Genomic DNA, 20,966 nt, shown 5'->3' on the forward strand with positions numbered 1-20,966 from the left:
AGGCCGTGGGAGCTGCAGTTACACGGGGCAGTTCGCCAGATGGGTCAGAAGCCGGGGAGGCCGAGGGTTGCTGGGAAAGCAGGGGCAGCGCTAGGGGAACCTGGGCGGGGGCTGGCCCGGGGCGCCCTCTCCTCGATTCTATGAGAGGACGTGATACAAAAGGGCCTCTGTCTTCGTTACAGCCAGTAGGGAAAGGGATCAGGGCGGTGGCCCTTCTACGCTCCCTAGTTTTGTCTGCAAGGGAAACAGACTGTGGCTTGGTGGCTGTCCTCTATCTCCCAGTTTCGGCAAAGCCCAAGAATCCAGCAAGAGGAACCCTGAGACTCTGCCCCCAGACCGCAGGCACTGGTGCAGCACCCCCTTGCTTCGCTTCAGGGGTGCAACTTGCGGGGATTCCACTCTGAAGTCGAGCACGCGGAGGGCCAAGCGAGGGCCCTTTAAGGGGAGGTGCCATTGCTTCCCGAGGACCGCCTCCTCTGATTGACGGCGCTTGCTAGACCCGCTCGCGCCTCCAGCAACCGCTTTTTCTTTCCCTTCCTGTCTCTTGCGCGGTGACCCCGGAAGTGGAAATAGGCGTAGAACGGCGTCTGTGTCTAAGACGGAAGGCGGAAGCAGAGCTTGAGCGGGAGGCGGAGCCGGGGGAGCTCCTCCCTTAGCTCCCCTGGCTCTGGGTCCTGCAGCTCGAGGGGGAGGAGTTACCGTCGCTCTTTGGTACGTTACCTTCTCTCGGTCTACCCAGTCTTAGGGTCCCCTAGATTGTTTTAGGGGCAACCCCAAGCTCCGCCCCCAGGTTTTCTTTGAGGGCCGCAGGGTCCCCACCCTTTTTCTAAAATTTTATTTTTGTTTAAAATATTACAGATGTCCCTTTTTCTCCCCAATGACCCGTTCCACCCCGTCCCTTCCCCCTCCCCAGCCCCTCTCCCTACCATTGTCTGTGTCCTTGGGTTGTGCATATAGGCATATAAATTCTTTGGTTACTCTCTCCCCCTCCACCCACCCGCCCTCCTCACTCCCTCTGACATTCGTCGGTCTCATCTATGCTTCCATGTCATTGAATCTATTCTGTTCATCAGTTTATTAAGTTCTTTAGATTCCACGTATAAGCGAGATCATGTGATGTTTGTCTTTCTCTGCCTGGCTTATTTCACTTAGCATAATATTCTCCAGGTCCTTCCATAGTGTCCCAAAGGGTACAAGATTATTCTTCTTTACAGCTGTGTAGTATTCCATGGTGTAAGTGTCCCACAGCTTTTTTATCCACTCATCTACTGATGGGCACTTGGGCTGTTTCCAGATCTTAGCTATTGTAAACTGTGCTGCTATGAACATCGTGGTACATATATTCTTTCTGATTAATGTTTCAGGATTCTTAGGATACATTCCTAGGAGTGGAATCACTGGGTCAAAAGGCAGCTCCATTTCTAACCCACCCTTTTCAGGAATCCTACGGCCCTCCTTTCCGATTGTTTTTCCTTTTTTCCCCAGAGTGACCCTAAGACCACACCCTTTGGGGTACCTACCTCTTTCCGGGATTCAGAACTGTATCTTTCAGGGGAAAGAAGAAAAGCTTAAGTGGAGTTGGAGGAGGGGGTAGGGAGCAGTGTTGTGGTTCATGTAGTATTGGCTTATTGCTAGGGGTAATGAATTCCCCAAAAGAACTTGAAAAGCCAAGGGAGGTGGATGCATTATATATATCCTCAATTTAAGGTTATTTAACTCCTTTCTTGGTCCTATCCTTGATTATCCCCACCTTGATACCTTTGTTACAGGCATCAGAACTTACCATGATGGCTGTGACCTAAAATCTTCAGGAAGCCCCGGGGTCATGGCCCAGAAGCACCCCGGAGAAAGTGGGTTGTGTGGAGGCCACCACAGTGGTGGTGCCTCCCTCGGGACTTTAGGACGCTCTGTGGACCCTGAAATACTTTCATTCTCAGGACTCAGGGATTCAGCGAGGCCTTCTCCTAATGGTACCGGCTGCCTCACAAAGCACTCTAGTCCTAAGTACACACAGCCCCCAAACCCAGCCCACTGGTCGGATCCAAGCCATGGCCCCCCAAGGGGCCCAGGACCCCCTAGAGATAGAGAGGACTCTGACCAGAGTGAGGCAGAAAAAGAGTCAGGAGTGGACCAGGAACTCTCAAGAGAGAATGAGGCTGGGCACCAGGAGGATGGGAACCCTTTTCTTTCCATTCCATCTGCTTGCAACTGCCAGGGAACCCCTGGAATCCCAGAAGGGCCTTACTCTGGGGGAGGAGATAGCTCTTCTAGCAACTTTTGCCACCATTGTACCTCTCCAGCTTTAGGGGAACATGAAGAGTTGGAAGAGGAATATGATGATGAGGAACCCAAGTTCCCCAGTGATTTTTCCCGTATGTCCAGTGGAAAGAAACCTCTATCTCGGAGACAGCGGCACCGTGTTCCTGCCAAGGAGGATACTTGGAAGGGTGGACGCAGAGATCCCAGGTCCCCTGGTCGACATCGGCTGGGCCGGAAACGAAGTCAAGCAAATAAGCACAGAGGCCTGGGATTATGGGGAGCAGAAGAACTGTGTCAGCTTGGACAAGCAGGCTTTTGGTGGTTGATCGAACTGCTGGTATTGGTGGGAGAATATGTGGAAACTTGTGGCCATCTCATCTATGCATGCAGGAAGCTGAAAGGCAGTGATCTGGACCTTGTTCGAGTCTGGGCGGGAGCCTGGGCAGGGCGGCTGGGTGTCTGGGCCCAGGTGATGTTTCAATTTCTGAACCAGGGATTTTGCTATGGGTCAGGGCTGTTCACCCGTGTTCTTAGGTTACTGGGTGCTTTGCTGCTCCTGGCTCTGGCCCTCTTGTTGGGCTGTCTGCAGTTGGGCTGGAGGTTTCTTGTGAGACTAGGCGATCGGTTAGGCTGGAGGGGTAAAGCTATCTGGCTCTTCTCTTGGCTGGATTCTCCCACCTTGCAGCGTTGTCTGATTTTGCTGAGAGATAGCAGGCTGTGGCAGCAGCTGGTAAGAATGGTTCAGTGGGATTGGCTGGAGTTGCCTTGGGTCAAACAGAGGACTAACAGGCAGGGGAATGCACCTGTAGCTAGTAGTCGCTACTGCCTGCCTGAAGAGGAAGTGACTCGACTCTTGACTATGGCTGGGGTCCCTGAAGATGAGCTAAATCCTTTCCATGTGTTGGGGGTTGAAGCCACAGCATCAGATGTTGAACTGAAGAAGGCCTATAGGCAGTTGGCAGTGATGGTGAGTATCCTTCCCCCGTTTCCTGTCCCTCTTTGTTCCTGTATTTTTTTCCTAATTTTAGAGCAGAAAAAAGGGAAGGCAGAGAAGAAAGTCAACTTTAAGCGGAAGAGTAACTTTAATTCTTAGAAAAGAGTCATAAAGACTTTTGCCACCTCTACTATGGATTCTGACTTTTCCTTCATTTTTAAGGGTGTTTTTTTTTTGGTCATGAGATTCTTTTTCTTAACTGCCGGGGTCCAGCCCCAGCGGTCCAGGGGTCCCCAAAGGTGTGGACGGCGTCAGCAAAGAATGAAGGACACGGAGACAGCGTTCAGAGCGTCAGGACAGTCAGCTTCTCTGTTGCCTTGTTACAACTCTCTTTATACTACTTGATTTTATTGCTGGTTAAACAACATGACATCATGCTTTGCTCTGGTTTCTGTCTTAACCCTTCACAGTTAATGTTTATACCTTCTATCTGACTTTTGCTAAAGAATTTATTTCTGTTTAACTATGTTGATTTTAGTCTTGTCTATTATTTATATTTCTATAGGCTATTCTACAGATTAATCTCGTTTGTTATTTCTATTCTAAGGTTACTACTTTATTGTTCTACCATAAAGCTAAATGGGAAGTAACTACCGTCTGGCGCCTATTCGTAGTCTCTCCGCTGACACTCCCTGCGGCAGTCCGTCAGATAAGGGAACTGCCTGCATAATTTACAATGGCATTTTCTAAGTTGTTTGCGCAAAGCCTTTTTCACCTTCTCATCTAACAGGCACCAAGGGGGTCCTGTTCTCCCTAGCCTTTCTAAGAAGCTTGGGATGTTTTGTACCTGTGTATGTTTGCCTTTGTAATTAACTATGCGGTGTCCATCCTCATTGTAACATCCTGTGTATGATAAGGGTTCAGGTGTAGATTGAAATACTCTCTTTCCTAGTCTGCTCTTTCCTTGTGGGGATTCCCAGAGTTTTCCATTAATATAAACATCCCCCAGTAATACATTCCTTAGTGGGAACTCACTGGTGGACTCCCTGTGGATTGCCCTGGGCAGCCGAGTCAGCAGGGCCCCAACCCAGGCCTCTTCCCTGGTGGGAAGGCCCCCGGGGTAGTGGGCCTAACAAGTCCTAACTCTTCTGCTGACAGTCTTGAGTCTGAATTCCTGTAAGCAGCACATGATATTTTTGCAATGCTTGGGGCTTTTATTGAATCATTGTCTTTTCTAGTCCCATCCAATCCCCCTGCTAGGGAAAAGTTTCCAGCTGGAGCAATGCCCTTTTCTGGTGCAGGGAAAAGTTTCCAGCTAGGGCAATGCCCTTTTCTGGTGCAGTGACTCGGGTAAGGGACACAGAGCGTTAGAAAGGGGAACAAGCATAGGAAGAGGGATATGCCATACACCAAGTCCCATGGAGCATTTGCTGTGCAGATGTCTCCTCCTTAAAGGACCGTGTCAAGCAGCAAGGATGGAAGGGCTTCTGGCACTTAACAAAAGAAATGACCTGTTGTTGGACTCACTCACCCTGAAATATTGAGATGAAGTCCCTCTGGCTAGGGTGGAGAAGAGGCCTAGTCAGAAAGCTTGTCAGTTCCTCTCCCAGAACAAATGAGGGTTTTTGGTGGTGGTGGTGGTTGTTTTTTTGGTTTGTTTGTTTTTAATGTTATTTATTGATTTCATAGAGAGAAAGGGAGAGAGAGAGAGAGAAATATCAGTGTGTGAGAGTCACTGATTGGCTGCCTCCTGCACGCCATTGAACCTGCAGCCAGGGCATATGCCCTGACTGGGAATAGAACCTTGATCTCCAGGATCATAGGTCGAGGCTCAACCACTGAGCTGCGCTGGCTCTTTTTTGAATACAGGGAAATCCAACAATCTGTCCCAGAAAGGCAAGTGTGGACCTAGTATGGGATGGTTCAGGGAGTGCATGTGAGTGACTATTCCAGGACCCGGTGAAAGAAAACAAGCTGTTTCAAGACCAGCAACCCAGAGTGGGAAAGGGAAGGAAAATGGGATATAAATCTTAGAGATACATGTGCAAATGTATGTCATACCTGAAAATATGGTTGCTTTTGTTGATAAAAGGGGATTTACAGGTGGAAGCTGTGATGCACCACATGCTTGCGAGAAATGATTTAATACAAGCGTGCAATCAAATTGCTATTAGGTTGATATTAGGTTGCTATTTTTGGATATGATTGTTGCTATTCCTGTACAAGTAGAATTATATTATGAATATAACGTGTGTAAATTGCACAGGCAACCTGTTTGAATGTATGGAACTGGACTGGTAAAATACCAGTGTGTAGATTACCTTGATAGTTGCATGACACCAGAGGAATGGGCAACCATGGTTTCCATTAACTATTCAAGGCACAATAACGTACCAGACCTGTACTTATGACAGGACTAAATTAGTTTGGTGGGAAATGGATGCCCTTTAGTGGATAGCCTGGGATATACTTAGAATGGTGAACAACTGCTTACACTCATATTGTTACTAATAAAACACTTTTCTCACCTTCATGTCTTTTAGCAGATACCCTCTCTTGGGGAATACCATTCTTCAAAAAATCTCATTTTCAACTTCCTTGGAGTAGAGATGATAAGTTCCCTGATCCTCAACACACCTGACCCACATCTCTGAGTTCTCCCTTGTTCTGGGTCAGAGTGCCTGTGGGCTTTTTATAGAACCTCTTACCACCCTTATTAGGCCCCCCGAGTGACCATGACTACAAAGCTGTTCTATAAGCTTGGGAATATGGGAGATTTAACAGCATTCTGCTTATTTAGCATCAGTCAAGAGATTAGCTTTATCTCTGTGGTTTGGGGGAATGAAGATGGGAACAATAAGGAAGCTGTAGGAAGAGAGGGTATTGTCTGTCTTGGAGAAAAGGCTGAAAAGTGGATAAAAAGCCTGTGAATATCATGCTATTTCATTTCTGGGACAGAAGGGCAAACTATTTTAAGTAAATACGAGAATTTAAAGTTAGAAAAGTGTTTGAGGATGTAACATATCTGAAACTCTTTCTTTATAACTGACAATAAAGTTAAAATGTGAAGGCTTAGTATGCATGCTAGGTTAAGTGACAAACCATCCCTGTTTGCCTGAGATTGAGGGGTTTCCTGAGACATGAACTTCAGTGCTAAAACTGGGACAATCCCACATGCACGGGGTGGTGGATCACCCTAGTACAGATTCTGTGCTATATACTTCACATGTATTCTCATTTAATATTCCCAACAATCCATGATAGATAAAATATTCTAGGTCATATAGCTAATAGTGACAGAGCTGGAACTTGAACCAAGATCTCTCTACAAAGCCAGAGCAATTAATTATTAAGCTATGTTGACTCTCCAAAAGGATAGTGAAAGAGAACCGTTTGACGTGATTTTTTTTTTTAAAATAGTTTATTGATTTTTTTTTAGAGCAAAAGGGAGATGGGGAGAGAAAGGAAGAAACATCAATGTGAGCTAACATCAATAGGCTGCCTCCTGCATGTTCCCTACTGGGGATTGATCCCACAACCTGGGCACGTGCCCTTGACTTGGAATCAAACCAGCAACCTTTTGGTGCATGTGAAGACGCCCAACCAACTGAGCCACACTGGCCAGGGCTACCACTTAACATGAGGTTTTGACCCAAGATGGGGAGAGGGTTGGAATGGATGTGATGAAATCTTTGTCTTGGTAGGTTCATCCTGACAAAAATCATCATCCCCGGGCTGAGGAGGCCTTCAAGGTTTTGCGGGCAGCTTGGGACATTGTCAGCAATCCTGAAAGGCGGAAGGAATATGAGATGTAAGTTGGAGATGGGAAATTGTCAGGTGGGGTAAATGAAAAGTCTTCAATAGCAGAGGTCCCTGAAGTTATAGGTGGAGGCTCTCTGAGGTGGAGAGAATTGAGGTTGCTTGTAGGCCACAGGCCTTAAGAAGCCAATAGATCTGTCTCCTTTTGTCCCTTGCTCAATACCCTCTGATTTACAAAACCTTTCTTCTCTTAGGAAACGAATGGCAGAGAATGAGCTGAGCCGGTCAGTGAATGAGTTTCTGTCCAAGCTGCAGGATGACCTCAAAGAGGCAATGAATACTATGATGTGCAGCCGATGCCAGGGAAAGCATAGGTATGAGATACACAGGAATGGAACAGCCACAGCTTAGGGGTTGGGTAGCGAAAGACCTTCTTTGTATTATTGGTAGTTGTGGGATACAGACGGTGAGTAAAAGAACCCTTAGGTTTCCACTTCTGATATGTCAAGATTGGGGATTTGAATCAGTAAGAAAAAAAAAGATATTTTTTAGCTTTAAGATAGAAGATTGAGAGAAGGGTATGCACAGGCATATATAACAACTGAGTGGAGATAATTTAAGGTCCTTCAGCCACATTTGTCAGTAATAAGACTACAGCAGTGACACAGGCTTGACAAATTATTAAGGAATTGTCCTTCTGTTGGTTTGCAGGAGGTTTGAAATGGACCGGGAACCTAAGAGTGCCAGGTACTGTGCTGAGTGTAATAGGCTGCATCCTGCTGAAGAAGGAGACTTTTGGGCAGAGTCAAGTATGTTGGGCCTCAAGATCACCTTCTTTGCACTGATGGACGGAAAAGTGTATGACATCACAGGTACACATCTGTTCTCTAGAAATACAGGCTTATTGTGATGTATTAGCTAATTATTTCTCATGTGTGCAGAGTGGGCTGGATGCCAGCGTGTGGGAATCTCCCCAGATACTCACAGAGTGCCCTATCACATCTCATTTGGTTCTCGGATCCCAGGAACCAGTGGGCGACAGAGGTAGGTGGTATTTTTTTTTTTTTTTAATATATATGTATCTTTATTGATTTCAGACAGAGGGAGAGAGATAGAAACGATGAGAGAGTCATTGATCAGCTGCCTCCTGCAGGCTCCTGGCTGGGGACTGAGCCCACAACCCAAGCATGTTCCCTGACCGGGAATCGAACCGTGATCTCCTGGATCCTAGGTCGATGCTCAACCGCTGAGCCATGCCCGGCTGGGCGGTGGTATTTCTTTCAATAATCTATCCATTATTCTAGTTCTGAATATGGTTACAGATGACATGGTATTTAGGACACTTAGATGTCTCACCCTTTAACAAGTTTGGTAACTAACTCAATATATCTTTAACTTGGGTATTAAGAGGCAACATAGGTAACCATCTGACTTTTAATCTCTCTCGCCTCATTCTTGATTTCCTCTCAGAGCCACCCCAGATGCTCCTCCTGCTGACCTTCAGGATTTCTTGAGCCGGATCTTTCAAGTACCCCCAGGACAGATGTCCAATGGGAACTTCTTTGCAGCTCCTCATCCTGGCCCTGGGGCCACTGCAGCTTCCAAGCCCAACAGCACAGTACCCAAGGGAGAAGCCAAACCGAAGAGGCGGAAGAAAGTGAGGAGGCCCTTCCAACGTTGACACTTGTTTTCTTCTTTCCTCAAATCAATGTCAGGGAGTCAAAAGGGCTGTGTACAGCACAGGATGGAGTTTGATTTATTTTTAAATATTTAGAAAAGGGAAACTTTTAAGCTCAAATTGTTCACTCAGTACTTGTAAGGAAGCCCCAGAACCACTCTCTCGCCTCCACCAGCACCCAGGAACTGAATCTTGTCTTCTGACAATACCAAAGAAATAGGGGGTGGCTAGAGCAAAGCACCTAGGGCATGGACCTAGGCTGGACAATATCTCCCCATAGTAGTGTGGGAACTCGGTATTTCCCTGGGGTCTGTATGCCTTTGTCGTCTTCTGCTTCTACAGCAGATGACACCCCCCCTTTTTAAACTACGAGTCTATCTTATTTCTTGACCCATTTTAGGAGGGAGCTCCCTCCTTTAACCCAATGTACTAGTTAAGACAGAACAAGAAAGCATGTAGCCCTAATTAAAGGAGATACATAGAGTTCAGAGAGTGGGAACTCTGAATTTTTCCTGACTTTCACCTTGTGGGTAACTGCCCAACTTCATGCTTGTTGGTACAGGGATGGCCAAAACTAATGATTTTAAAAAATCAGACTCATGCCCTCTTCCCTTGAAGAGGGGAAGGATAAAGGGGCTCCTGGCAGCCCCCTTATGATCCAAGGGTTTGTATTTTTTTAAGTTGTTCATATTTGTATATACATAACTATTTAAAGCCAGGGGATTATCTTTCTATAAATATGTAACTGGCAACCTGTTTCTTCCCTCTCTTTTTTGTCTTTATAGCTGGTGTCCTTTTTCTTATTTGAGAATCCTTTCTATAAGTGTTAGCTGAGAGTGAAGGGCACTTCCTACTGAACTAAGGGAAAGGGGATAAAAAAATATCTTAAAGAGGTTTTGTGCATTATGTCACTCTTCCATCTTCTTCCCCAGCCTTATAAGGACATCTCCCTACCCTCCCTGCTGACCAAATAGTAGCCATATCTGAAAAAAATTACCTTTATTTTAAGGGAAATACACAGCAAAACAGAACTGAGGGTAATGGGGGTGGAAGACATGGAAAAACCAAACACGCTGACCAAATATGGCCTCCTGTGGAGGAGAGTGATTTGACCCTTACCTCATTTGCCTTTCCTGATTCAAAGAAGCCTGCTCCTAGCAGGGCTAGGCCCAGGGAGCCCCATTTTCCAATCTGTTCTCATCTTGGAAGTTTGGAAACAGTTGTGTAGTTCTCAGGCTTTCAAGATAAAGACAGTATGGAGAAGGGAAAGATGTTACAGCCTTTTGTTCCAATTCTGTTCCTAGTCCCATCCCTCAGTATTTATTGATGCCAAAGAGACGAACCCCATGGAATTGGGGCAATTTAGGCAGCAGTACGCTGAGCAATGAGGTTGTGTTGATGAGGAAGTGAGCAGCATCATACTTGGTGTAGAAGCTGGCTAGGAGGTAGCTGGGGAGAAAAGAAATAGGTTAAGTGAAGCTGGCCTTTCCAGTGACTTTCTCTTCTATTTTAAATGACCCGTTCTATTGCATATAGTCCTATGATATCTGAAAATATCCTAGGGGTCAGGGAGATGATGAGCACCTCTAACTGGAGATTTGTAAGTTTGTGTGTTTTTAATTGTCAATGACATGGCAAATGATAGCTGAAACAGTTTCAGCCTGTATCACTGGTAAGTCCTCTTTGCTTCCACTCCCCAGTCAGTTTTCACAGATTTACATCAGTTCTGCCTTGATTTATTCACATCTTTTGGAAGTATAAAATCATTTGGTTTTACTTGGTTTTCTCAGTCCATTCTCCTACCACCAAGGAGGCAGAAAAGAATGGTTGATTACTGCCTTCTACTTTTTACTGCACTCCCTAGATTTTATACCTAGTATGCCATAATATTTTCAAAGGGTCTAAGTGATTAGATTGCTTTTTAAAGCTCTCCTGCGGGCCTTTGTACCTGGCTTTTGGAGCATTTCCCATATCTCCCCCTAGACTCACAGTACAATAGGAGAGATGCTGAGGAATTTTCGGGAAGAGGTAAATTGGAGCCCGTAGTCCATCTGTTCCCAGTGTGTCAGTAGCCGAGCCTTTCCTTGGTCAGGGGTCTCAAAGGGTGTCCCTTTCACTGTATGTAGGAAGACATACATAGCCTGGGAGGAGAGAAGGGAGGAGTTTGAAGGGACAGAATGTAGTCCTTTATCCCAAGAATTAAGATCCCAAAAGGAAGATATATATTCCCAAGTAACTGGGGATTTTGATTTTTGTTTGGGAAAGGCCTGGGGTGGGTACAAGGGTGTGGTTTAGTGCTCACCAAGTTATGGATGACGTTGGTCAAGGTCCAGACAACAGGAATGCTGAAGAAGGGGATGCTGAGTAGCACCACATGCAGCAGGCCTACCAAGATGATGTACGCCAGCCAGATGCCCCGGCTATTCATCACTCGCGTGTTGGGGTTTACTTCGCTGTGTGCCACCCCCACATTCATCCTACCACAGTGGGGGATCAGGCAAGAGTCCACCTCAATTCCCTGTCCACCCCTCTTTGACTTTTGCCCCCACATTATCTCCTGAATAGCTCAAATCCCCTGAACTCTGTTGGGAATGAAAGAACATCCCCATCATGCACAAAGAAAAACTGAAGACTGGGGGAGGGGTTGGAACTTAAAAGGCAAGAGAAGTCCTCTCTACATCTTAGAAACGTGGTAATAATATACTCTGATTTTTACAGTTAAGCTGTCACTTGAAGGAGTAAGTCTAGGTTTGGGCACCTGCTTCAAGGAGCATGGGAAACAGAAGTATCTCACTTTATTTCCCTGAATAAATTAATAAAGCAGCATGAAGAGATTACATACACCCATAATCCAGAAGAAGGCCAGGGGAAACAAGGATTCACTAAAGAGGAGTGAGGGGGGAAAGCTTCCAATCTCCACCTTTACTCGGAGGCTTGTCCGTCCTGTCTCTCATCCCCTTGGCATATAAACAGTCAACATCCCAATTCCTTTTCTCAAGCGTAGGGCGTTTGAGGAATTTACCCAGGATTTTGGATTGAGCTAGGAAGGAACTTGAGTTGAGAGCCTCCAGACAGAGCCCCAGCCCCGAATCCAGGGGCGGCTCAGATCGCCTGAGCTTGGCTTCTTAAAATCGTGCTGGTCTCAAATTGATGATGTCTAGTTAGAAAGCAGCTCTTGCCCCCTACACCTAAAATTCCCTAAGCCCTAATACTGAACATGCCCCATGCTCCTCCCAGCTTCCCTCTCTCCTACGTCGACTCTCCTCAGCGCTCTTCTCTCGGTATTTAACTGGCCGCCGCTCCACCCCCACCCCCGCGTCCCCCGCCCACCCACTTTCGCCCCCCACCACCGTTCGCCTCCCACCATTTTCCCACAGCACCCCTTTCCAGTCTCCTGGAAGCCCCTACCTGCAAGCTTCAAAAGCCAGTCGGCTAGGGGCGCAGCGCTTGCTTCTACACCCGTGGTCGCCAGGAAGCAGCCGCCCTTGCTCATCTGCAGTCTCCCTATGGGTGGAACAGAATTAGCGCTGCCACTACCCATTGGCTGGCGGTCTGCAATGGGGACGCACAATTGGTCTCCGTTTCCGTCGTTCGGAAGGCACAGAACCCGCCCCTCTCCCTGCCCCACCTTTTGAGAGAGGTGGGGAAAGCTGGCTAGGGGAGTGAGGACGGCAGCTATTTACTAATGGGAAGAGTTGATGGTATGAGGTGGTAGTAAGAGTGGCAGTGATTGGTTAGCCCTGGCTGTCTGCGCCCAGGCGGGAGCTCCTGGAAGCCGAGGCAGCGGGTGGGGGCCTAGTGGAGTGGAGGGGTAACAAGATGGCGGCGGAGACGGTGGAGCTCCATAAACTGAAGGTACTGTGAAGGGGGAAAAGGGCTGACTTGGACTTTTTCTGGGGACTGGATTCTGGGAGTGGCTTGTCCACTTTCGTAAGTGTTCTCCTTGTAGGCTCTTCCACTTTTTCCGGCTCCCTCCGTATTTCTTCCTCACTACGCCTGTCCTAATTTCCCATGCTCCTCACGGTTTTATTGTATCTGTACTTGTTATTTCGGCTCCCTTCTTCATCGTTGTATCGTCCGTCACTTCTCTACCGGGTTGTGTAAGTGCCTTCAACCTGTTCTCTTCTCATTTCTCGTCAGAACTGCGTTACGTCAGTGGTCCCACCTCTCTGCCCCATGCCTCACCCTGCACCCCTTTTTTTATCCTGGGTTGATGCTTTCCTATCTCTTGTCCCATGCTGAGGTTCCCGTTAGCAGATGTTGACATCTTTGTGTATTTCTATCTATTTAGGTCTCAAACGTGATCCAGAAAATACGTCCACTCTTTTTTTTCTTTTTTTTTTTTAGATGGGGTTACGCTCTCGTGGGAAACCTTGAAACCTGAGGAGAGGCCTCAGAATAAAGGTCTCCCCATAGAAACCTGGGGTTTAGGAAACCTTGAGTTAATAAAGGCACAGATAGCTCGGCTTTAAAAGTTTTTTGAGTTCTCTCACGCGGTTCTCCCCCGGCCAGCAAACCCCCGCCCCCTACCTACCTCCAGGCGGACAACTCACTTATAGCTGTAATATTTTGGAAAAGCATTTCCAAGGTTAGGGTTATCTCTGTCCCATTTCATATCGCGATGGACTCTGCATCTCTTGGTATCACCACTGGGTGACACTCTCAATCACCTGTTTAAAGTTGTGCCTTGGGAATCTTGGTAGTTTTCTCACATTTAGATTATTATTATCCTGGAAGAAGAGAATAATTTGTTTTAGGGTGAATTATGAGAATATCTTGGTTAGTTGACCATTTGTGGTTTCACAAGTAGTTTTCCCATTAAATGTTTCGGTCACATCATCCTGGGAACCTTGGACAAACCAAGCTTATTTAGCTGAAGCTGAAAACTGACCCTTTAAAGCTCATTGTAAAAGGGGACATTTGTAATAGTTTAAACAATAAAGATAAATTTTTTTTTTTTTAAAGTAAAGCTTGTTGAACTTAAAAACAATAAAAGTAACGAAAGTAAGGTTAGGGAGAGGTCCTTTTAGTCATTTTTTAGTTGACGTCGATTAGCTTTTTTGTAAAAGCTGATAGATTTCTAACTCTTGGATTCCAAACTGTACTAGTGGTTTTTTGTGTTATTCTGGAGTTACTATTAACTTGGTGGTACTGAAATGTGTAGATTATATCCGTGGTCTCCTATTACCACAAGTAAAAAAAACAGCAACCACTTCCATTGTATGTATACTTATGTAAATAATGTTATACTGTTATGTATGTCATAAAACATACACAGAAAAGGAATTTTTGAATGAATGAGATAAAAAGGAAATATGAATAGAAGATCAAATATTTTCTTCCTATTAGTCCCATTTTTGAAACCCCTGGAGTAAGCCACCAGCCTTGTGACTTGCCTTTATGGATTTTGTGTTGGTTTACGGAGTTCCTCCTTCCATAAAAGCTGTGTTTGTTTGGACTATATTAAATTTTATTTTGACTGGATAATGTCCTCTGACCTGATTTCAGGTATTATAGTCTAAGAACATGAGGTACCCCTGACAGCCTAAAAAGTAAAAAGGATTCACTCTTTTAATCACATTTGCTTGTCTTTGCTTTTTCTCTAGAGCACTTCTTAACCTTTTGGAGGTCACAGATATCTTTGAAACTCTGATGAAAGGTATGGACCCTTTCCCCAGAAAAAGGCATGTACACATACTTTGCATGCGATTTGAGGGGCTTCATAAAATTTCCATGTAGCCCTGAGGAGTCCATGGACCTCTGGTTAAGAACCCATGCCTTTAATTCTGACTTCCAGGACAGTTAATGTTTGGTTCCACTGTTGATCTTGATAGAGTAATCTTGTCTTGGGTTTACCTAGGGTTTTATCTCTCTTTTTTTTTAAGTCTTTCCATTTTTATAAAGAAATTTTGGGCTTTTAGAATGGGACCTCAGAGGAAAGGAACAAGCTTTAAAGTAGGAAGAAAAATATCTGAATTGATAGGTAAGTCCACATCAGCTGCAGATTTGTCAAGATTTTGTAGAAATGCCATTCTAACACAGTTATAGAGACTGAATTGTGGGTGAAAATGCTTTGAACTGTACCAAATTTCCAGTCAATGGTGAGAAAAGGGAGTACTATAGAAGAGAGAATGAGAAGGGTCTGCAAGTTGCCAGAGTGTTGAAAAAGTGAGATGTGTAATTTTGAAGCATAAAGTGCATATATGTTGGTGGTGGTTTGTTTTTAAAGGGAACTGGGTGAATTGTGTGACTACAAAGTAGATTGGAGTGATATTAAAAAGGGCCTTTTAAGTTGTTACGGCATTTGGTTTTTGCCATGTAGGCAGAAAGTGGGGAGCCTTTGGAAATTTGAAAGAAAGCTGATGTGATCCATGTGTGTCCTTTTGGCAGTATGGAAGATGGGATCTGGAGAGGGAGAGATTTCACCAATTACATTTTTATTATATTATTCACTCCCCTGCCTAAAACCTTTTAATTTTATACCTGCCAATCTTTCCAGCTTAGTTTCTCACACTCCAACCACAGTAGCTTTATTTTATTTCATTCCTCAGAATGAATGTGTTCATTAGCTGCTAACACTTAACAATAGCGTTTACTATGTGGCAAACACTGGTCAAAGCTATTTACATACATTACTGATTTAATTCTCTCAGTAACTCTTGAAAGTTAATGCCTCTATTATTCCCCCTTTTTAAAAAAATGTTTTATTGATTTTAGAGAGGAAGGGAGAGGGAGAGATAGAAACATGATGAGAGAGAAACATCTATTGGAGCCCCTGACTCAGGTATGTGCCCTGACCGGGAATTGAACCTGTGACTTCTTGGTGCACGGGTCAACTCTCAACCACTGAGCCACACTGGCCAGGCCAAAATTTATGTTCTTAATCCCTGCACATTACTTCCTCTCCTTACTTCAGAACCCAGAACCTTTACACATGCTTTTGTCTGCAGTGCTCCTGCCACCCCCATTCCCCTCATCTTCATTTAATTAACTGCTAGCTGCCTTTCAGATGTCAAACATCATTTATCCAAGCAACAGACCACTTAGATAGTATAGGTTCTCCCTACCCACACATGGACAGACCACTTTTTAAATGCCTTCATAGGACACATTACTTTTTTTTAATCAGTTAAGTATTATGTATATGATCATTGATTACCTTGTTTCCTTACTAGGTTGTAAGCTTCATATGGGCAAGAACTCTATCCATTTTGCTCATGATGATTTCCCTGTGCCTAATTTAATGGTTGACATGCAGAGGGTACTCAGTAATTATTGGTCAAGTGAATAAACTTAGTAAGACCTGAAATAAGGTAGTGTCTACTTGGAAGGGAATGAATTTAATTTGGGATATAGAATTGTAAGTATTTATAGATCAGTTAGATGTGGGAGGAATGAAAGATGACTCCAAGATTTGAGTAGTAATACCACCTTTAGTCTAAGTTGGGAGGAAGAGAAGAAGCCAGTTTTGTGCAATAGAGAAGATAAGTTCAGTTTGGGGCTTAAGTGTCTTTGAGACATGAACTTGGAAATGTTTGGTAATCCGTTGTAAATGTGGGCCTCCTGTTCAAAAGTTGAGAGCTGATAATAAAGATTTGGAACTTACTCAAAAAAGTATTTATGGGGTGCCTACTATATGCCAGCTCACATAGGTGCTGGAGATATAGCAATGAACAAAGTAGACAACATTCTTTCTGTTGTGGAGCTTATGTTTTGCTGGGGGAAGGCACAATAAAGTAAAATTTAGTAAGGTGTGTAGAGAAAAATAGGAAAGCAGGATAGGGAGTACAGTGGGAAGAGTATTGTAATTTAAAATAGGGTGATTAGGGAAGGACTCATTGAGAATGTGATGTTTAAGCAGAGACTTGAAGGAGTGAGCCTTGTGCAAAGTGTAAGAGGACCTTATAGGTGATTGTTAGGACTCTGGCTTTTACTCTTAGAGATAGGAAACCAATAGAAGATTTTTTTTTTTTTTTAATATATCTTTATTGATTTCAGAGAGAGGAAAGGAGATGGAGAGATATAGAAACATCAGTGATGAGAGTGTCATTGATCGGCTGCAGCCCGCAACCTGGGCATGTGCCCTGACCGGGAATCGAACCCCTATGACCTGGATCCTAGGTCGACGCTCAACCGCTGAGCCACGCCCGGCCAGGCAATAGAAGATTTTTGATTAGAGGAATGACATGTTCTGACTTAAATTTTCAAAAGATTATTCTGACTACGTTGTTAAGAATAAACTATAATGAGGTGCAAGGGCTGCAAAGTTTTTACAAGAATATGAAAAAAAGACCAGAAGGGATTAGATCCTAGATGTATTTTGAAGGTAGAGCTGACAGGATTTGCCAGTGATTTGATTCTGGAAAGTGAGAAAGCCTTTGATACAAGTGGAATGAGAAGGCCAAAGAAGGAATCTCAGTGAATATTGCTATTTACAGGGTTGAGTGGAAGAAGAGTTAGCAAGGAGGCTGAGGAGGAGACGTAAGAGGAAAATGAAGAGCGATAGAGCATGTACATGAGAACAATGTCAGCATCTTGGTAGTTAAGATTGGGCTTAAGTCAGAGAGACCTGAGCTGGCATATTGGCTCCACTGTTTTCTAGCTATATGCTTTTTAAGTAAATTATTGAATCTCTTTAAGCCTCATTTTCTTAATTTAGAAAATGGGATCATAATACCAACTACTTAGGTTTGTTGTAAGGATTAAATGAAGAAATGACATTCAAAGTTTAGCCTTTTTCCTGGCATGTATTACTACTTAAAAATAAATTTGAGTTCCTGTTGTGTGAAATGTTATAAATGATATGAAATGTCTCTGCCCTCAAAAGTTTACAAACAATATCAAGAGGTAACAGATGAAAAAGATTTGAATCAAAATTCAAGATTAGTAAACAGAAAAAAATCACAGGGCAATAAATGATTAACGTTAAATATATTATGTGGGCCATTGATTGGTCTTTTCTCTGTAGGTTGGATATATAGAATGGAAAATGCCTATTGATACTGAAAAATAAAATTTTTATAAATTTTTTAAAATAGGTCATTCATGTACAAGTTCACAATTCCAAAGGTACAAAAAGGTATATGGTAATGAGTTTCCTTCCTACACTTGTCCTCAACAAGCTTCTTCCAGTGTTAATTTATCTGTTTCTTGTCCAGGCATCTTGTGTATATACATCACGTGGGTGTGTGTGTGTTGTGTGCATTATTTTTTACATTAACATTAAAGTTAGTATCCTGTATACAGTGTTCTATAACTTGGTTTTTAAAACTAGTCTTATTGAGAATAATTCATATACCATACAATTCATTCAATATACCTTTTAAAATTTTTATTTATTTATTTATTTTTAAAATATATCTTTATTGATTTCAGAGAGAGGAAGGGAGAAGGAGAGAGAGAGTTGAAACATCAGTGATGAGAGATTCATCATTGATCAGCTGCCTCCTGCCCGCCTCTGACTGGGAATTGATCCTGCAACCCGGGCTGGTGCCCTGACCAGGAATTGAACTGCGATCTCCTGTATCATAGGTAGATGCTCAACCACTGAGCAACACTGGCCAGGCTTCCTTGTTTTTTAAATATGTTCTTTTAAAATATTTTAAAGTTGAATGCATATAAAAATGGGTAAGATTTGATATTGTAAGTTATGTCCTAGTGTATGAGTAGAACCCACCATATAATAACTAAAATAAGACAACATGTAAAAGTCATACGTAACATTTTCATTTGACCAGAGAGGGGACATGGAGGTGCTGAGAAGACTCCTGCATGAGCCAGAGACCTTGGGGTTAGGGAATGGGAGCCAGTGGGGGGCTGAGATTTCAGTGACCAAGGCAGTGGTAAGGCCAGTGGTCAGCAGTGACGGATACTATCCATGTAAACAACCAGTTGTACCAATCTGTCAGCTTCCAGCCTAGATCAGACTATATCAGATCAGCATCTGTGTAAAAACCATGTCTGACTGTACATTTTCCTCTCATCTGGAAGTGTTTGAAAACTTGCTTAGGCACAATTTTGAGAAGGAAGGAGAAGGGGGAAACAACTCTACTAGAAAATTGAACTTTGAATTGCCTGAATATTTACCAAAAATGTTACTTGAATCAGGAAAAAAAAGGAATTGAGGCTTCTGAAGAAGATTAGGAGTTATAGGAAATAAAGAAGATGTATTGCTTTGTAGACAACCAACACTGTCTAAAGACACACACAGACACACAGACACCCACACAAAATGATATATTTAAAATGTTAAGTGACCTCGGTGTTGGAATTATGTAAGATTTATTTTCCTGTATACTTTTCAGAATTTTCAAACTATGGTGAACATAAGACTTAACAAAAAGCTTAACAAAATACTTTTAAAAGTGTAACTAAAATTAAAAGACTTGTTCTTCAGGAAGCTGAAAGGAAATAAAGTACCAAGGACGGAAAGATCAAGATTCTTTCTTAAGATCGGCCGGCGTGGCTCAGCAGTTGGTTGAGCATCGACCTATGATCCAGGAGATCTCGGTTTGATTCCAGTCCAGGCAAATGCCTGGTTTTGAGCTTGATCCCCAGCAGGAAGCAGCCTATCAATGACTCTCATCATTGATATCTCTCTCTCTCTCTCCCCCTCTCCCTTCCTCTCTGAAATCAATTAAATATATATGTATATATAATACATATATATGTAAAAATTCTTATTTTAGAAATGCACCTTAAAGACTACTTAGAGTCTGGAGTCTAGATTAATACTATTCAAGGTATGGCCACAGGCTAGTGCTTGCCTGTCCATGAACTGTTTGTTACTGGTTAGGGATAAGTAAAATTGAGTAAGCTTTTAGAAACTTTGATAGCAGTTTGACATCACTGCTACCACATTGAGACATATTATTGTTTTTCTGGTAATTGGTTTTTATTGTTTTGTACAAAAGTATCAGTCTATGACCTGGTTGGCATATTATAAAAAATTGGCAGCCCTATCAATCTACCTATTTAAAAATATATTGATCTGTGAAATTCAGAAATCTGAGAAGCAATGATTCAGTCTAATCTTGCCTAATCTTTAACCTAGTGTCTAACACTTATAAAGTGCTTACTAGGTGCCAAGCACTATTCTAAATGTTTTACAAATATTTACTGGTTTAATCTTCGTAACAACATTTTGGTATAGGTATGGTTGCATTATCCCCCTTTCACAAGAAACTGAGGCACAGAGAGATTAAGTTATGCACCTGTTTATCCAGCTGTTAGTGGTAAAGCTGGAGTTTGAACCCAGGTAGTCTGGCTTCAGACGCCATAATTAGGCTATGCAGCCATTCCACACTAATAATGGATGATTACCTAACATGTTTCTGAATAGAGAGTGCTGTTGGCTTGTTGGGTAGGACAGTTTTCCACAGACAAGGTGGGACAAAAGTAGGTTTGCAGTTGTTCATATGGAAAATAATACAATAATTAATAAATAATAATATAAGAATAAACTGTTTCATGTACTCACAAGTGTAAACTTACCTTTTCCCCACCCTGTATTTATCCCTGCCTACCTGCCCCACTCAACTGAATGTTCCACCTGGCCAATTACAGTATTGGGGTGGGGGAGCTTCCCGTCTCCATTTCCAAATGCTCCCTTGATCGAAAACCTAGAGATGCCCAGCATATTCCCCTTAGTTGTAAAGTTCTTTCTTCTATAGGAATCTGCTTTCTAACTTCTGGCTAGTCTTCCATCTGTACTTCAAAACAAGTAAAATCTTCTTTCAGGCCAAACATCTATTCGTGCACTGATCTGCATATAGGATTTCTGGAACCTTCCTTTTCCTGCTTTCTCCTTGGATCAGCACATCATTATGCTTCTTAAAATAATCTGGAGCCCCGTAAGGCTGTTACATCATTTAATATATTCTATTTTTCGGTTACCCATAATCTAGAATTATTTTGGTCGCAAATCATATTGTTAACTCTCTCTGCACTTGTAATCATCTAAAACCCTGAGGTCTTTATCCTTTGAGTTGCTGTTAAGCCAGATCTTGCTCATCTGGTTTTTGAACAATTTAAGTTTTGAATATAATTGTAGTACTTTATAGATATGTATCTTATTTTTTCTAAATTGAATATTTTTGGCTCATTGTTGTCCCTGAAGAGCTCCCCCCTTCCCTGAGCTTAATTCTGTTGGTAATCCATCAGTTCTTCCACTGTTGTCTGCAAAGTTGATAAGAGTACCTGTTATATCACTAGTCAAGTTACTGATTTTAAAAATCTGCAACAGAACTCTGTGGCATATGATTAGATATTTTTTCCGTTTTGAACATAGATCTTTTAATTGGTTCATTGTTAACTTAAAGCTGGCTAACACATTTA

General features: G+C 43.2%; 3 protein-coding genes across 9 annotated transcripts in view; 2 read left to right on the forward strand and 1 right to left on the reverse strand.

Moving 5' to 3' along the window:
- The first annotated feature begins 200 nt into the window (after nucleotides 1–200).
- DNAJC14 (DnaJ heat shock protein family (Hsp40) member C14) lies at nucleotides 201–9,386 on the forward strand. Of its 2 annotated transcripts, none has more exons than XM_081130451.1 (7): nucleotides 201–711; nucleotides 1,770–3,226; nucleotides 6,898–7,004; nucleotides 7,207–7,326; nucleotides 7,664–7,824; nucleotides 7,894–7,996; nucleotides 8,423–9,386. In XM_081130451.1, exons 2-7 carry the CDS (start codon nucleotides 1,826–1,828, stop codon nucleotides 8,631–8,633), a joined length of 2,103 nt encoding a protein of 700 aa, XP_080986577.1. In that variant the 5' UTR covers nucleotides 201–711; nucleotides 1,770–1,825; the 3' UTR covers nucleotides 8,634–9,386. The 2 variants fall into 2 exon arrangements, with proteins under 2 accessions (XP_080986577.1, XP_080986576.1); XM_081130450.1 differs by lacking the exon at nucleotides 201–711 and adding an exon at nucleotides 1,502–1,590.
- Nucleotides 6,607–12,136, reverse strand: ORMDL2 (ORMDL sphingolipid biosynthesis regulator 2). Of its 4 annotated transcripts, XR_013998318.1 has the most exons (6): nucleotides 12,039–12,120; nucleotides 10,933–11,107; nucleotides 10,620–10,771; nucleotides 9,750–10,079; nucleotides 8,451–8,680; nucleotides 6,607–6,979 (listed from the first exon to the last, which is right to left on the reverse strand). XR_013998318.1 is itself a non-coding variant. In XM_081130493.1 (4 exons), exons 2-4 carry the CDS (start codon nucleotides 11,104–11,106, stop codon nucleotides 9,944–9,946), a joined length of 462 nt encoding a protein of 153 aa, XP_080986619.1. In that variant the 5' UTR covers nucleotide 11,107; nucleotides 12,039–12,136; the 3' UTR covers nucleotides 9,615–9,943. The 4 variants fall into 4 exon arrangements, 1 of the variants encoding a protein (XP_080986619.1); XR_013998317.1 differs by lacking the exon at nucleotides 8,451–8,680 and having other exon boundaries at nucleotides 12,039–12,130; XR_013998319.1 differs by lacking the exon at nucleotides 6,607–6,979 and having other exon boundaries at nucleotides 8,593–8,680; nucleotides 12,039–12,136.
- Nucleotides 12,137–12,226: 90 nt separating this feature from the next.
- The window catches only part of SARNP (SAP domain containing ribonucleoprotein), a 46,197-nt gene continuing 37,457 nt past the window's right edge, over nucleotides 12,227–20,966 (forward strand). For 2 of the 3 annotated variants that reach the window (XM_081130485.1, XM_081130486.1), the window contains exon 1: nucleotides 12,377–12,485. In XM_081130485.1, coding sequence (XP_080986611.1) covers nucleotides 12,450–12,485 — 36 coding nt within the window. In that variant the 5' untranslated portion in view covers nucleotides 12,377–12,449. Of the gene's footprint in view, nucleotides 12,486–20,966 lie in introns of all 3 variants that reach the window. The other variant, XM_081130484.1, reaches the window with a different exon arrangement.

The sequence above is a fragment of the Miniopterus schreibersii genome (genome assembly GCF_964146895.1).
Source record: "Miniopterus schreibersii genome assembly, chromosome: 2".
Classification (NCBI taxonomy): domain Eukaryota; kingdom Metazoa; phylum Chordata; class Mammalia; order Chiroptera; family Miniopteridae; genus Miniopterus; species Miniopterus schreibersii.